Source organism: Mustela nivalis, assembly GCF_964662115.1.
Source record: "Mustela nivalis genome assembly, chromosome: 10".
In the NCBI taxonomy this organism is placed as follows: Eukaryota; Metazoa; Chordata; class Mammalia; order Carnivora; family Mustelidae; genus Mustela; species Mustela nivalis.
In genome coordinates, this window is record NC_139029.1 from 49,277,819 (window position 1) to 49,296,293 (window position 18,475).

The 18,475-nt window shown below is 34.1% G+C and overlaps 1 protein-coding gene across 3 annotated transcripts in view; it reads left to right on the plus strand.

The window, feature by feature from the left end:
• The window catches only part of ATG4C (autophagy related 4C cysteine peptidase), a 79,080-nt gene that overhangs the window by 48,824 nt on the left and 11,781 nt on the right, over positions 1-18,475 (plus strand). For all 3 annotated transcript variants that reach the window (XM_082687858.1, XM_082687859.1, XM_082687857.1), the window contains exons 7-10: positions 453-589; positions 6,549-6,627; positions 7,285-7,361; positions 14,226-14,345. In XM_082687858.1, the coding sequence (XP_082543984.1) occupies positions 453-589; positions 6,549-6,627; positions 7,285-7,361; positions 14,226-14,345 (413 nt within the window). The remainder of the gene's footprint in view (positions 1-452; positions 590-6,548; positions 6,628-7,284; positions 7,362-14,225; positions 14,346-18,475) is intronic.

The following is an 18,475-nucleotide window of genomic DNA, read 5'->3' on the forward strand; positions in this document are numbered from 1 at the left end:
GAGAGAGTGTGCAGAAGTGGGAGGGGGTTGCAGAGGGAGAGGGAGAAGCAGACTGCCCAGTGAGCAGGGAGCCTGATGGGGTCTGATGGGATCATGACCTGAGCTGAAGGCAGACGCTTAGCCAGCTGAGCCACCCAGGGGCCCCAAACCATCTGACATACCTTACATTTTACTAATTTACTGTCTGTTTCCTTATATTAGAGTATATGATCTATGCGGACAGGGTTTTTCCTCTATATTGCTCACTGGTGAAGTCCTTGGTACCATATAGTAGCTACTCAATAAGTATCTGAAGAATGTATAAGTGAGGTAGACATTTTTTGACTCATTGAGACCTTGATAGTGATATCAGAAATCAGATGACTGGCCAATGGGGAGGAGGGATGAGAGTAAAAATGTTTCTGAAAATCATTTTTATAAAATTTAATACATATTTATTATATTTTTCTCAGTTTACAGTTCTGATGTAATTGATAAACAGTGCACTTCCATGGCCTCTGATAATACAGATGACAAAGCCGTTATTATTCTAATCCCCGTTAGACTTGGTGGGGAAAGGACCAACACCGACTACTTAGATTTTGTAAAGGTATGAAATAACTAATTTTTTTAACATAATGCTAGCTAATATGAAAAGTACAGAAGATTTGCAGTCTTTTTTCTATGAAATGGATAGTCATGTAAAGCTTGGATTTTAAATTTCAGTACTGTAAGATCAAATATAATTTAAAGGGTATGGTGTTCTATGACCAAGTAGCCTTTTAATCTTTTTGTAGCTAATCAAAGAGACATAGATGCCAGAACAGTCATAATATGTAATATGTCTACAGTTCCCATTATCCCTATTTGTGATTGTTTAAAAGTATGTACCTTTATTTATAAAACCCACATTAAACTATTTTGAGATAATGATTAAAACAAACTGAGTTTTCTATTATTGCTGTATTGTCTCTTAACTTGTTTCCTGTGCCACCAAAGGTCAATAAGTAGAATGACTGTTTTATATAGACAGAAATGATGAAGATAGTATGGGGGAAGGTTCCACCTTGGTTTTTTTTAATATTAGCCAGTTAAAAATCTGTTCTATTTGAGAACACATAATTCTTTTTTCCAGATGAACCTGTCTAATTATGTTATCTTGTTTTGGGCAACAAGACATTCACTTGTCACAAAACTTCAACTTAAAAGAAATTTTTTTTATTTGAGTATAGTTGACACACAATGTTATATTAGTTTCAGATGCACAACATAGTGACTCAGCTTCTCTGTGCTATGCTTGTACTCACCACACCGGTAGCTACCAATTGTCATCATACAATGCTAACGCTTTTACCGTATCATTGACTATATTCCCTATGCTGTGTATTTTTTTTCTTTTAGTTTTTTATTTTTTTAAGATTTTATTTATTCATTTAAGACAGAGAGAGAGAGCACAAGCAGGGAGGAGGGCAGAGGGAGAGGGAGAAGCAGGTTCCTTGCTGCAGGCTCCCCACTGAGCAGGGAACCTGATGCGGGGCTTGATCCCAGGACCCTGAGATCATGACCTGAGCTGAAGGCAGTTGCTTAACCAACGGAGCTACCCAGGTGCCCTGTGCTGTGTCTATTGTTATGACTGTGACTTATTCGTTCCAAAACTGGAAGCCTGTATCTCCCATTCCTCTTACTCATTTTGCCCATCTCTCCCACGTCCCTTCTCTCTGTTTATAGGTATGATTCTGCTTTTTGCACAAAACTTTAACTTTTGAAATACTTCATTTTGGTTAAGATTATAGTATTTATATTATTTTCATAGTTTTAATAAAGTTCTCATCTTTTCAAGGCCAGAGATGGAATTCCTCTTTGAATGGAGTGTTATGGCATATAGTAATCTTGAAATTTGTCTCTTGTGTTTCAGTAACAGTTTGTTCCCCACATGAAGCATCGTGGGCCATGTGTATATGAGTGAAACATATATCCTCACTGTAGATTGTGCTGTTTCTAAAAATCTAGAGCAGTTGTTTTCAATACATAGATATAGAAGTTTTCTAGCTGGTATATTGGCTTTTCATAATAGTTACTAAAATTCTGTAGGCATACCTGTTACTAATAATACCAATACTGTACTATATTGATAACATATGAATTCCCTAGGTAGAAGTGGGGTTTGCTTTCTAACATGTGGGCTCTTTAGTAAAGTTAATGGTAGAATGTGAGAAGTTATGAGCCATTTCATCTAGCGAATCCATTGAAGGTTTTGGGACTTCTGGCATGTTGCCATGTCTTAATAGGTTGTAATCACGTTTGAACTGGATTCTCTATGTCTTTTCTTTAACCATGAAAAGATTAGGAACTGAGACAATCTTGAAATTGACTCCTTTAGCCAAACCCCAATTTCTGGTAGAATGGGCTGCAGATGGCTTCAAGGCATGTTTCATATAGCTGAGGGCTTTGCTCCTTGGTGGTATTAATATTTCTTATCAGATGGCAGGATTGTCTCATGCTCTTGAATGATTCACTGGAGCCTGAAGTGTAGTGAAACAAACCATGGTTAGCTGTTAAGAGTGATCCTCGGTACCTAGCATATAGGAGTTGCTCAACAAATACTTGTTATCTCTAATGTTTGTATAATACTTTTAATACAGATATATCTCATTTTGCCTTCGCAACAGCTGGGAACTATCTTACCTTCATAAAACAGAAAAGAGAGATGTCAAGTCATAAGTTTAAGTTCAGATAACAAACTGGTAATGACCACAATTTTTGTTATTTTCATATTTTTCCCTAAAATATGGACTTTAAAAAATATTTTATTTATTTAGCATGAATGGGAGTAGGGGCAGAGGGAGAGAGAGAATCTCAAGTAGACTCCCTACTAAGTGCAGAACCCAATGTGGGCTCAAGACCCTGAGATCACAACCTAAGCCAAAACCAAGAGTCAGGTGCTCAACCAATTGAGCCATTCAGGTGCTCCTAAAATATGGACTTCTAAAAATGTAATTTTTGTTTAATTTTTACATTTTATACATTTTAACTTTTCAGTTATCAGCAGAAAATGGCTGAAATAGCTAAATAGAGTAGGTTATATGCTGTGTGTTATGTTTGCTTGGGTTTGGTTGGGTCAAAAGTCAAAATGATAACTTGTAAAGAGGCATTCACTTGGAAGTGAAAAAATAGAGTGATAGTCCTGAAAAAAGAATGATCTTCCTCTTCCATTTCTTCTTCCTTCTCTGCTCCCCTTTCTCTTTCTTCACCTCCTCCTCCACCAGCATTCCATGCTTCCTACTCCATCTCCCTCTCTCCTTCCACTTCCTCCTCCTCCTCCTTTGTCAGCAGTTGTCTTTTTTCCTGCCAAACCATTGTGCGTTGTACTCAATACAATTCACTACTCAGTTCTATTTTTCAAATTTATTAATCAAGGTAATTCCAATCTTTCAGAGATGGTACCATCCCCTGCTACATTCTCTGAATAGAAAGAATGCTTTAGGTGCTTTATCAGCTCTTAGCTCAGGAAGTTTGTTTGTTTATTTATTTATTTATATTTTAAAGGACCTGGGATGGGGAAAATCTAATATGTTCTTCTCCAGCAAGACAAATTAGGACTTTTCTTTTTGACTGATTACTTCAGTCTTATTTATTGCTTCATGAGTACAGCTCAATAAATTCTCACCACTAGATAACCGTGAAGAAGCTTTTTTAGGAGCTGAAAAGTGTTTCGGGTTTCCAAAGGTGCAGTCTTTTATATGTAATGGCATTCTAGTTCCTAATCTGCTTCTGTTTATTGCTAAATGTGCTCTAGTCTGTTATAAAGGAAATATAGATGTCAGGAACCAAGGTCTTTATTCCATTACTTGGAGTCATTCTTTTTTTGCTGAGGAGAGCCACTGATGATTCCTGCTATATATTTTTTTCTTTTCTTGGCTATGAGGGACTTAGAACTTTTACTTCCTGGTGGCTGTCTTTGTCAGAAACATTGTGTGTCAGCTGATCAGACTGCTTCAACTTGAAGTAAGGCACTGTCTAATTAAGGATTTTTATTTTAGGGGAAAGGAACAGAATAATAGACTATTAATGGAATAATAAAAATAGAATAATAATATTTTATTGTTCATTTTCTGTATAATTTCATCTTAATTTGTTAGCTCTAAAATTTTAACCTATCATACGCGTTCTTTATTATATTTAACTTTTTTAGTTGCAGTTCTCCTTTCCAGAAAAACCTCTATATTTTCACATGACTGAAAATGTACAAAGTTGTTGTTTTCTCTAAAGGTTTATTTATAACAGTGAGGACCTGGAAACAAATATTCATAATGGAGATTTTAAAGCATGTTGTGCTATTTTCATAAAATTGAGTATTTTACAGCCATTAGATATTATACTAGTGATCTGTATTTATTGGTAGAAAAAGATGTATATAATATAATGAGCGACTAAAGTTAAAACGACATATGTAGTGTGATCCCACATACATAGGACTGTATTCAATAAATCTTTATGTGAATGTATGTAAAATAGATCAAGTTCAAGAAGGTGTTTCCCAAATATTAATAATGATGAGCTCTTAGTGTTGGGGTTTTGGGAAATTGTTAGTTTTCTTTTTAAAAAAAGCTAGTTTATTTAAGTAATCTCAGCACCCAATATGGGACTTGAATTCATGACCCTGAGAACAAGAGTCACATGCTCTAAAGACTGAGCCAGCCAGGCACCCAGGAAACTTTTACTTCTCTTTAAAGTAGGCTCCATGCCGAGTGTGAAGCCCAAAGTGGAGCTTGAACTCAGAATCCTGCAATCAAAACCTGAGCTGAAATCAAGAGTTAACCCACTGAGCCATCCAGTCCCTCCCAATTTTTACTTTTTAAAATACATCTATGTTTTAAAAATAACAACCACATATTATTATTTTTTAAATATTTATTTTATTTATTTATTTTAGAGAGTGTGCATGTGTGGGGAGCGGCAGAGGGAGAGAGAGAGAGAATCTCAAGCAGACTCTGTGTTGAGCATGAAGCTCAATGTGGGGCTCCATTTCACAACACTGAGATCACAACCTGAGTGGAAACCAAGAGTCAGGCGTTCAACTGACTGCACCCAACCACATATTATTTTTAAGAAAATAATTTTAAAAATACTCTATGGTTTGATTACTTGTTAAAGGGAAAAAAACATTAGTTCATATACTTTGTATTTTTATTAATTAATTAATTAATTTTAAAGATTTATTTATTTTGAGAGAGAGAGAGAAATCCATGGGAGGGGTAGAGGGAGAGGGAAAGAGAGAATCTGGAGGAGGCTCACTGCTGAGTGTGGACCCCAATGCTGGACTCCATCTCACAACCCTTAGATCATGACAAGAGCCGAAACCAAGAGTTGGATGCTTAAACGACTGAGCCACCCAGGTGCCCCATGTACTTGTTATTTTTATGTCTCCTAGATTTCAAAACATCCTGTCGTTTAAGAGAAAGAAAGTTTATTATTTAATACTTCGTGGTTTTATAATGTGCATTTTATTATTATTAGTGTTTTCTAACTTTATATGATATATTTATATGTAAAATATAAGCTAAACTATTGCAAGACTTTACATGATTCCACTGGACATGTGTTTTAAAAGGTTCAGAATTATTGGGATGGCTCAGGGTGGCTCAGTTAGTTGAGTGTAGGGCTCTGGGTTTCAGCCCAGGTCATGATCTCAGGGTTGTGAGATCACACCCTATATCTGGCTTTGTGTGCAGCTTGGAGTATGTTCCAGATTCTCTCTCTCCCTCTCAGTCCCCTCCTTTCCCCCCAAATAAATAAATAATAAAACACAAAAATAATCTTTAAAAAAAGATTTAGAATGATTTGACCCACTTAAATAGAATTCTACTTAGAAGTGGATGCTGAGGGATGCACTAAATAATTTATTGAAGTATCCTTGTTATTTTATGAGTAAATTGACATTAAAAACAGTAACAATTATTATTTGCCTTGGATTAAATTATTTTCATCTTTGTTTATTCCAATAAATTTATGAAATAGCATAAAAATGTGTTAAGTGATAATGATGTACTGTATGGTGACTAGCATAACATAAAAAAAAGTGTCATGTGAATGTTGATTAGAAAATTATTTATAGTCTAAGACTCAATGTTCAGTGAAAACAGTAATAAGGTCTAAGGACTGTTTCTAGTATTTCAAAAAGTGTGATGAAAATACTGTGTTGATCATGATAAGGCTGCATCAGCTAACCGAAAGGCCAAGTGCTTGGGCTCTGGCAGGAGTTTTATTGCCTTTAAATGCTGACCTTATTTATTTCTGTATCTGGCAGACAGTAGTTGTTAATGTTGTTGAATGACATGTTGATCAGAACAGTTGATTTAGTCATGTTAATGTTGAGTGATTTAAAGAAAATAGAAAATAGTATGGTAGATGAAAGGATTTTAAAATATGGAGCATATGTACTAACCATAAAACTGGTGGTGAAATTTGGAAACTGCTATACATATTAATACTACTAATATAAGTTTGGTTGTTTTGAATAATTACCATTTTCCTCTTGACTCTAAATCTGAATTAATTTTTTTTGGCAGGGTATTTTAAGCCTTGAATATTGTGTGGGTATTATTGGTGGCAAACCTAAACAGTCATACTACTTTGCTGGATTTCAAGGTCAGTGATTTAATAAAACATATTTCTTTATTTTTTCTTTTAAAAGTCGGAAAGTTAATTTGGGACCATTTGGAAACAGAATGATTAACAGAGCAAAATGAGTACCTTATAAATTCATCAGTCCTACCATAGCCACTCATTTGTCATTTGGTCCACAACATAATTGGATTCTGTAAAATGTATGTTTAATTTCTGTTATTGCATAAACAGGCATAATTTATTGGTTTCACTAAACTTCAGAAGACATTGCTGCCACATTCTGGCAGTTACTATTTACATATTTACTTTTTACCAGTTTTAGTGATGCTAGTTGATGATAAAATGACAAGCAATATGTTCTTCCTGTCAGGATAAAGTAGTGCAATACATTTTTCATATGCAAACTGTAGAATATAATTGTGTGTTTGTGAAAGTAATTTTATGACCAAAAATTAAATGACAGTCTCATCACTTTATAAAAATTCTGCTTATACAAGCATATTTGATTATGCAAAAGTTAATCTGTCCTGTGCAAACCTATGTTTCAGTCAATGAATATCAGTCTGGCAAGCTGTTATTCCCAGGTTTTTTTCAGCTATTCTACATAGAAATTGGATTGTAAGCCATGTAATAATAAGGTGTTTTTTGAATTACTTGTCTTCTGTTTTGTCCTTGTAGATGACAGTTTGATTTACATGGATCCTCATTACTGCCAATCTTTTGTAGATGTCAGCATAAAGGATTTCCCTCTTGAGGTACTATGGATAAAGAGCTGCTACTGTTTTCTTACAATATGAAGGAAACTCTTAAGTATGTAGAGATGTGCTAGACAGCTATGCTTTTATGGTATTACAAGTTAATAATATTTTACTGATTTATAAAACCACACTCCACACAGTAGTCAAAGGTTAAATAATTTGTTGCTGAATTTTAATTTATGACACACTTTCTTCTTCATTTATCTTTGTCTCTAACTTGTTAGATATCCCAGCCCTACCAAAATAAATGATCAAGCCTCTAAGTTATTTTGTAGATAAATAGCTGAATATTACTGAAAAATTTAAAATATTAGGTATGTTTAATAAAAAGAAAAAGGGGGAAGAAAAAGATGATGGAGATGGGTTAGAATGACAAAGTGTTTTGAGACTCTCTGCTGAATTATTTTAAGTATAGTGGTTGAGGCTTAGGCCCTAGCTAAGTTTTTCAAGAGCTAAGTTGTGTTTCTAATATTTGTTTTAGCTCTGATTTTTTAAAAGATTTTATTTATTTATTTGAGAGAAGAAGAGCATCAGTTGGGGGGTAGAGGGCGAGGGAGAATCAGACTCCCTGCTGGGAAGGGAGTTGGAATTGGGACTTGACCAAGCGGAAGGCAGACCTTTAGGCCACCCAGGTGCCCCTGTTTTAGGTCTGATTTCTTAACATATTCTTTTCCTTTATGTTGGGTCTTTTGTGAACCAGTATTTTATTTTATTTTTAAGTTTTATTATTATTATTAATTTTTTAAAATTTTTTATTTATTTTACTTATTTTTAAAAAAGGTTTTATTTATTTATTTGACAGACAGAGATCACAAGCAGGCAGAGAGGCAGGCAGAGAGAGAGGAGGAAGCAGGCTCCCTGCTGAGAAGAGAGCCTTATGAGAGTCTCGATCCCAGGACCCTGGGACCATGAGCCAAGCCGAAGGCAGAGGCTTTAAACCACTGAGCCACCCATGCGCCCCAGGTTTTATTATTATTTAAAAAATACTTACTTAGCAATCTCTTTGCCTACTGTGGGGTTCGAACTCACAAGCCTGAGATCAAGAGTTGCATGCTCTACTAACTGAGCCAGCCAGGCACCATGTGACTCAGTATTTTCTTTCAGAAAATTTTGAGAGTGCATAAGTGAGGTATGTAATTATTATATGGTTTTGGTTCTTGTTTTCTCAGTTGTTGCTTTTACAGACTTTTTTTTTTTAAAGATTTTATTTATTTATTTGACAGAGATCACAAATAGGCAGAGAGACAGGCAGAGAGAGAGGAGGAAGCAGATTCCCTGATGAGCAGATGCCCCTTTTACAGACTTTTAATATAATTGTAATCAATTCAGGGGCATGGATCACTATTTCTCAAAGGCTTGACAAATCGGAAATATGGTTTAATACTTGTTTTAGTAATAGCATCCTAGCTAATATTAATATCTAGTGGTATTTAAATGATAGGTTATCTCAGTAGGACACTGAGAAATTGGGTTTAGATTTATATTTTTGAGATGCTGGTAGAGTATCTCCACCTGTCTGGGTAATTCCTCTGGATAGTTTTTCATTTATCTCAGCTTAGGGATGTATCTTAGGCTATTTAATGAATAGTATCATTTATTTTTCTATGAGAGTATAACATAAAAACTATAACAAATTGCTTTTGTACAAAAATGAAATTTCACTTTTTGCTTTTTAACATATTTTAAGCTTAAAATGCTCCAGGAGAATGTATTTTAACTGCCCTATATAATTGACATCCTTGACTTCTTATGTAGGTTGTGTGTATTTATGCTACTGAAATTTTGCAGTTGATTGACATAATGATACGAGCATTCTAAAACCATGCTTATACCTCAATGATCAAAATTATTTTTTTAAAAATTCCATTTATTATTTGAGGGAGAGGGGCAGAGGGGAGAGAAAGCATCCAAGCAGACTCCATACTAAGCAGGGCGCCTGACATGGGGCTCACTTTCACAACCCTGAGATCATGACCTGAGCCGAAATCAAGAGTCGGATGCTTAACCAGCTGAACCACCTAGGCATCCAAAATTATTTTTGGAAAGAAACTTTTTTTGATCAATACTTGTTTTTGGTCAATAGATGGAGAAATTAAAATCTTAGCTCTTTTATTCAATTCCATGTATTCAATCACTAGTAGTCCTAATACTTTGAGTGAATGCCTTGAATCCAATAGGATTATGAATATTTAAGAAAGTAGTATGATATCTGAATATTTGAGATTGAAGAGGAAATTTAGCAGATTACATCTTTTGTTTTTCTTACAGTATTGAATTCCTACATATTTAGAGTTGAGCTTTTAAAATACTGAAACCAAATCAGACCAAGTATTCTATTTTATTTTATTTAAATTTTTAAATTTTATTTATTTGAGCTAGAGTGAAAGAGAGAAAGAGAGAGAGAGAGAGCACAAGGCTGGGGGAAGGAGAAGCGGACTCCTCAATGAGCAGGGAGCCCGTGTGGAATTTGATCCCAGGAGCCAGGGATCACAACCCAAGCCGAAGGCAGATGCTTAACTGACTGAGCCACCCAGGCACCCCTCTTTTTTATTTTTAAAAAAGATTTTATTATTTATTGGGGGTGGGGAGGGGCAGAGGACAAGGGAGAAACAGACTCCCTACTGAGCAGGGAGCCCAACATGGGGCCCAATCCCAGGACTCTGAGATCATGCATGACCTGAGCCAAAGTAAAATACTTAACTGACTGAGCCATCCAGGTACCCCCAAGTATTCTTTTTTAAACTGCCATTTATTGAACTCTTTCCATATGCAAGGCACTCTCCTAAGCACATTAGTTAGTTGTTTGTTGAATTGTTTTCTTCCCTATAGTTCCGTATCATTATATATTTGTACTAATTTTCCATTCTTGTGGGATACTTTCTTATAAAATATATTAGTTTATACTGTTGAATTTTTATGTTAACTTTGTAGAAGAGAATTTCCTTCATCTCTATCTACACAGAGTTTTTAACACTGTGAAGTGAATGTAAGTAGTCATGAATGCATATATGTCTCTAATTTTCATATAGAGAATAGGGTATGAAGGAATAACATGAGCACCTTAAGGAAAAAAGTTGTGGAAAACAGCTTGAAATTAAAAGGGAATGAGAAGAACACAAGTGGCTTCTAGCAGTGAGGGTATGTTGAACTGTGGGTTCCAACTATCAGTGGTTCAGGCAGAGTATCAATTGTTGGGATGAGAGGATAATGAATCTTCAGTGTAAATACATATTTGTGTGTGTGTGTGTGTGTTTAATAAGATTTCTCAAACCAAAGACTATTGTTTCATGTTATTTATGATATACTTTCAGAATTACAGATTCTAACTCTTATATAACAAATTCTATTCTATTATTAAGGCAATATTTGATTTTCTAAATACTAATATTCCACTAGTAAGGCAGGAAAAGCCTTATTAATAGACATGTTAGTCTGTTGTGATTCCTAGGCCCCCAGTTTCAAGTTTTAGAATGTCTATGCAGTGATTATTTTAATCTACCCTAGTAAAATCAGAGAATAGTGGCATTAAAGATTTAAGAATGATGTGACTGATTAGAGAGATGGATGAGTGAATTCATCAGTGAAACATGTACCCATTATGAATTACACATGTGGACTGCAGTTAGTAGGATTTGTTTTGTAGTAAGGGTATTCTCTAATTATCTTAGGAGGCTCCACCTTAAAGTATTTGTTTCAGTATTATTTGTATGTTTAGGTAATAGGATCAACTATTCCAGAAAATAAGCCTAGAGTAGTACCTGGCATTTAGTAGGTACCTAATAACTATTTGTTGAGGCAGTGAATAAATAATATATTGAAAAATGAAATAAATGGGAATTGACTCTTTTTTTAGTCATATATTTTTTTCAGAAACATATTTCATTGTCACAGAACTGTATCTAGTAAATACTCCCTAAAATGTGTTTGTAAAGTAGAGGGTGCTACTCTTACCAATCGTCAGAATTGTAAAGATTAAAAAAAAAAATCATAAGTACATAGCTCAAAGAATTATCACAAAGTAAATATAGCTGTGTAACACCCCTTGGAAAATATTTTATCTAACTTGTTCTGCAATAAATAGAAATGATTCTGAATTATAAATTAATGTTGGCTTGACTTCAGAATCTTCTTGGGTGAACGAAAGAATATAGTTTTAAATTTTAATGTTATAAAATGCCTCTTTGTAATATGAATCCTAGTACTCATACAGTAACACCCAATAGCAGTTTTAGTTTTCAGTCATTGGAGATTTATATCTGTGTTTTTGCGAATAACATAAAAAGTTCTTGGTAGATATCAAAACACTATGAACAACAATGTAGTATTTGTCATTACTATGATCATTGAGATAATACAGTGAAACAACACTAAAACGATTTGGTTTAGTCTTGTTGGTTCTTACATGAAAACAATAATTAAAAAAAAAAACATAGGACATCCTCGTAGATGAATTTAAAAAATATTTTGTTGGACCTTGTAGAAACGTTTGGTCCTTTCTTATCCCTATGTAGTAAAAACTAAATAAACATTCCTTATTATTGGCTTTGGAAGGAGTTGGACTGTTTTTAGATAGCTTATATGTATGTAGAATAACTTCTTTTTTTAAAGATTTATTTTTTATTTACTTATTTGAGAGAGAGAGAGAGAGAGAGAGAGAGAGAATGTAAGTGGGGAAGAGGGGTAGAGGGAGAGGGAGAAGCAGACCCCCTGCTGAGCCAGATGCAGCATTCCATTCCAGGTCCTGGGATCCTGCCCTGAGCCAAAGGAAGAGGCTTAACCGACTGAGGCATGCATGCACTCCTAGAATAACTTTTTGTAAATATGACCTAGAGCTGTCTGTGCCGTGTACACTAATCTATTCCTGTATATTGTTAACAAGTCTATGTAGTTATTCTGTGCCTTTTCAGATCTGTTTTCAGTAAAACAGATAAAAAAAGGCAGGTGACACAGTGTTGAAAAAAGACCAACTAAGGCAATACTTGTGTTGACTTGTACTTTGGAGACTCCAGTTTAGTTAGGTTGGATCTCACTATATAAAGTACTAGTTAAGCATTTTATAGAAGTTATAGGTTTTTTTTTTTTAAGATTTTATTTATTTGACAGAGATCACAAGTAGGCAGAGAGGCAGGCAGAGAGAGGGGGAAGCAGACTCCCTGCAGAGCAGAGAGCCCGATGCGGGGCTCGATCCCGGGACCCTGAGACCATGACCCGAGCCGAAGGCAGAGGCTTAAACCACTGAGCCACCCAGGTGCCTTAGAAGTTATAGTTTTGCAAACATATTTGTTTGGCCTGTATTTACTGCAGTGATAGAGAATTTGAATCTAATATATGATTGAACTATCTATAAGGGAAAAAAGGAGCTTGAATAGGAGCTTGAAAAGGAGCTTGCATAGTCTCTAGTGATAACATGGGACACTAATTGGATCACTGGGATGGTTATAGGGGGAGGGAAAAGAATGATTTTGACTGATTTACCATGAACATAAATATGAAAGCCTATGTTTTTCTGTATTTTGATAGTTTCAGGTTAAAATCCCTTAGTTTTAGATATTAAATGTAGGGAAAATTTTAAGTTTATGAGTTCAAATTCGGCCTGGATCATTTTGAGAGAAAGAACATGTGTGCACAGGTGAGTAGGCGAGGGGTAGAGGGAGAGGGAGGGAGAATCTTAAGCAGGCTCTATCCCCAGCGTGGAGTCATATGGGGGCTCCATCTCACAACCCTGGATCATGACCTGAGTGGAAATCAAGAGTCAGTCACTTAACTGACTGTCACCCAGGTGCCCCCCAAGATCATGTCTTAATTGAGCTTATTCTTCAATTAAAAAAATAGAATATACAATAAAGAATTTCTCATACCTGTCTACCATTTACCCAGTTTTCTCTCTCTCCCCTAAACTTGTTAATTTTGGTATATCCTTGGGCGCCTGGGTGGCTCAGTGGGTTAAGCCGCTGCCTTCGGCTCAGGTCACGATCTCAGGGTCCTGGGATCGAGTCCCGCATCGGGCTCTCTGCTCAGCAGGGAGCCTGCTTCCCTCTCTCTCTCTCTGCCTGCCTCTCCGTCTACTTGTAATTTCTCTCTGTCAAATAAATAAATAAATAATCTAAAAAAAAAAAAATTTGGTATATCCTTAAAGTTCACTTACACAAACATAAACAAATTTGAATATATATATTTCTAAGGCCCTCCTTTTTTTACATATAAGCATTTTTTTATACACAGAAAAACAGACTTTGGTAGCCTCAGTGATTTTTAAAGACAAGCTATCTGAGCATTCAGGATGCCTGGATGGCTCAGTTGGTTAAGCGTCTGCCTTCAGGTCAGGTCTAATGATCTCAGGGTCTTGGGATTGAGCCCTGCATGGGGCTCCCTGCTCAGCAGCTCTGCCCCACCCCCACCCCGCTCCTTCTCTCTCTCTCTCTCTCAAAATAAATAAATAAAATCTTAAAAAAAGCAACCAAACCAACCCAGCTTTAATTGAACTATCATAGGAACAACTAACTTGATTCTAAACCTTGTACTAGCTTATGTATGTCTTTTCCAGTGGCACATTTTTCCTCCCTTCTGCAAGTATTAGAAATGCATATCACTTTGACACACTTGTTTTCTTTTACAGAATGACACTAATGCCACATAAGGTGGAGATTTGACTTGAATGTAAATAATGGTGGCTGTCATGTTTTACAGCTTTGGAGAGTGGAAAGGACCATTTGCAGAGGATAGTCTAAAATGCTGTTTGAAATATGAAAGCATATTTATGAGAAAAACTAGAGGGCAAATTTTAAATTAAGTAATATCTTGTATATATTCAAGTCCATCAAATAAAACTAAATTAATCCTAAAGAACTTTTAAAATTGCAGACATTCCACTGCCCATCTCCCAAAAAGATGTCATTTCGAAAAATGGATCCTAGCTGTACGATAGGATTTTACTGTCGAAACGTTCAGGACTTCAAACGAGCTTCTGAAGAAATCACTAAGGTACTTTTATTTAAAATATTACAATATTTGTAAATAACCTAATTTTTATTAGACATAACCTATAAGAGGACAAAACTCTGTAAATAATTCTTTTGTAAAATTTCCTCTTGATTATTAGGACTATTGTGAGCCAGAAAATTAGACTATTTGGGGACTCCTAGTCTTTGAGACTAATGAACATTACCAACTAGTGACCAGTTGAAAGTATCAATTGCTCCACTAGGTGGCACTGTTGAAATAAAAATCCCTTTGCAAACTAGCCATGTGCAAGCAATTAGGGTTATATTTTATTTGAAGAGGATTTTAAAAGGGCAATACCTTAGGGGGTAGAAAAAAATTAATGAAGTATTTGATCAAGCCAAATCGAGCATTATTTCTTGTTAGTCCAAGTGCTTGATTTTTTTTTAAAGAGAAATGGTATTTTTGGATTTCTCAGAACTGCTTTATAAAATGAGCTGTGTTGTTACCTTCCAATAAGCTTGTCTAATCTGATCTATTCTACTTACAGGATCTTTGAAATAGGTTTATTTAACTCCCTCTCATAAGCTTTAAACTTCTGCAGTTTTTTGATCTTTGAGTACTGCTAAAACATTTATAGAACCTTAAGATCTGTCTATATTTAGTACTTTAGAAAATTTAAAAGATTATTTAGGAAGTAAGCATAAATGGATGGCTGTCTTTATTAGTATCAGTAATAATAGGCTATCATTTTAAGGTAAGTAAAACCAATACTAAATTCATTTTTTGGAATTTTCAACTTGAGTTCAGGTATAATAGTTTTCATTACTGCTTTAATTTCCAGTTAGTTTCCTTCTGGAAAATGGACCCAGTGGGTTGAAATTTGATTTTTACAATGTAAAAATAGAATAAAAAGTTTCATATAAGCTAAGTTTAGTTTACTTGACCTGCCATGTAAAAGAGGAAATTTAATAGGAAAATGACAGAAAAATGAATGAGAGGAGAAAATGAGATATGTGAGAACCTTTCCTTATTCTTCATTTCTCATAGTTGTCGTCTTTTCATTCTCCTTTTTAACCCAGAGGGCCAAGTGAATGTAACAAAATGTGTCTTCTCTATTTCCCCCCTTTTCTTGTTTGAAGTTAGTATATACATTTGTTTAATTTTTCTTTGGCAATTCTGTCTTTATAAAATATCATGTAAAATATGTGCTAAAATATAAAGTCCAGATGATATTGTAATATAGATTTATGTTGATGAACATTTCCCTTTTAAAGCCGTTTCTGTTTCTACCAGTTTATTTTCTGTCTAGGTGAAAATAAGTGTGTTTAAAATAGTAGTCTATTCCTGGAATAGAAACAAATCAAATTATCATTACCAAATTAAAAAAAACAAGATGAACAAATGAGTTGCATATTGATATTTTCTGATTAAAACAGTTTTTGTCGGTTTTATATATTATATTATTATATATATTGCCTGTATATTGTAAATATTATATATATTGCTTGTATATTTATATTGTTTTTACATGGGAAAAATGCCTAGAAATTATTGCTCATGATGCATCAGAGTAATATGCAATATTAAAATAAAGGAAAACCATATTGAAATGTCATTTTGAAGTACTGAGAATTTTTCCAGAGTCAGTTAACTTTTTTTAATAATAGTTTTGTTCTTAAATTAATAGCTTTTCATAGCAGTATCAAAAACTCTCTTTGTTGATTTATAACTTGATCATTTACTTTTGCTTGGAAAATTGTAAGTGAAATAGTTTTCCTTTTCATCTTAAAAACTGAAGTTGGCATTTTTATGTTAAACTTGTTTTTTTCTTTTTAAAAATTAATTCATTTTATATTATTTGTTTCAATGCAGGATATAATTTCAGTTGTCTCATTTTGAAAATAAAACTAGGTAGCCTAGATTCTCATGTTTAATTTATTATGTGTGGATGAGTATTCTAATGCCATATATTACATGATTTTTAAAATGTTAATAAAAATTGTGAAATTAATTCAGTGTTTAGCACAGCTCAGCCCAGCAAGTATCTGAATAACTACCATGTTGAGAGCATAAAATGACCAAGCCATAATACTACTTTTGAACAGGTATAAGGTTTCTGCCCTCAAGTAGCATTTGTAGGCCAGGAGAGGGAATAAGACAAGTACACATACATTACATTGAATATGATAAGCACTAGTACAGAAACAGAAACAAATTGACAGCAGAAGGAAGGATGTTGAAATGAGAGCAATGTCACATACAAGTCAAAGTTCTTTATTGTGATGGTGATATTTAATTTGGCCCTTAAAGTATAGGCTTAATTTTTACTGCTGTAAGGAAAAGAAAGGTTACTTCAAGCAGAGGAAATAACAAGAGGAAACGTATTGGAAAAGGAAAATGTAGAGCTTGACTAGAGAATGGCAAATAGTCCAATTTGTTAGTGCCAAGGGTACATGTAGAGTAGGATTTCTGTCTTCTGGCTCCCTAAATTAGGATCCTCTATGGCCTGAGAGTCTCCAGTTCTAACAAGCCTCCCAAGTAGTCTTGTATTCCAAATTTGAGAACCATTGGTGTAAGACTGCAAACCAAAGTGTGACACTTGATGTTTTTAGGTAGCACCAGGATACATATTTTAATCCATATGTATTTATTTATATTCATATTAGAAAAATATAACTGGCATATTAAACATGTGATTTCCTGTTAATTAATGATTTGTACAAGGCTATTTAAGTTAAAAACTATGGAAAAAAAAGAATCATTAATCGTAACAGAGATGGTGTACATAAAAAAATAATGAAGAGGGTATATGTGTGTCCAAGGCTTGGAAAACACTGCTGTAGGAAACAGCAAAGGATGAGGCTAGAAGAGGTAGTTGGATACTATTGTGAAGAGTCTTGAGTGCCAGGCTGAAGAGGTTTGTAATTTAGCAATATGTTGATTTTATTAAATTAGTTTTTTAATTTCAAGCATACAGAAATATAGAGAATAACATAATAAATACCCATGTGCTACCATTGAGCATAAGGGAAAAAAATACATATGTAACTGAAGCATTTTAACCTTCCTCAACCTTATTCTCTTCCTTTCTTCCCAGTGGTAACTATTATCCTATGTTAGTATATAATATTCATTCTTTATATATATACATAAACAATATATACTACTTTGCGTGTTAGTAAATTTATCACAAATGATATGTTTATATGAAAATGTTTATATCCTGCCATTTGCTTTTTCATTTAATAGTGACTTAGAAATTAGATCTATATGGATTGGTATAGCTTATTCATAACTGCTGAATAGTAGTACACTTTACAATCTACTACTTTTTATTTAAACTGTCTTTTGTTAATGGTCATCTAGCTTGTTTCATTTTCCAATTACAAATAATGTTTTTAAGAATATCCTTGTTCTTATCTCTTCATTTACATGTACTATGTTAACTGGGATTATTACAGTAGATACCCTAGACACAGCAGAGTAGAACTGCTGGGTCTCAGGGTGTGCATATTTTTAGATTTGCTAGATATTGTCAAATGCTCTCCAAAGTAATCATACCAAGGAGTCTATGAAAATTTCCAATGATTCACATCCTTATTAAAACTTGATATTGTAAGACTTCTATACTTTTATCCAATCTCATGTATATAAATATAAATATAGCTACAAAGTATTTCTTTGTAGTTTTAATTTGTATTTCCCTGATTAATAGTGGAATTAAGCATCTTACCAAAGTTTATTGGTCCTTTGGTTCCCCTTTTGTGAATTTCTTATTTATTCCCTTTCTCTAATTCTCTGTACCGTTATTTGAGTTGAAGGAAATCAAATCAAATTTATAATTTTGGATCCTACCACTTGTTGGCTCTATGTATTGTAAATATATTTTCCCAGGCTACTATTTTCACTTGTTAAGGGTGTCTTTAATTTTTGTCAAATTAGTAAATCTTTTTCTTTATGGGTTTTGAATTTTTTATCAAAGAAATATGTAATAACCAAAGTCATAAATAGAATTCCTAAATTCTCCTACATTTCTTCCAGAAGTTTTATGTTTCACATTTAAAACTTGTATATGTCTTAAGATTTGCATCTTCTTTGGGAAAAAAATGGATAACTGGTTGTTCTAGCATTATTTATTAAAAAGCTAACCTTTCTTCATTGATTTGTAA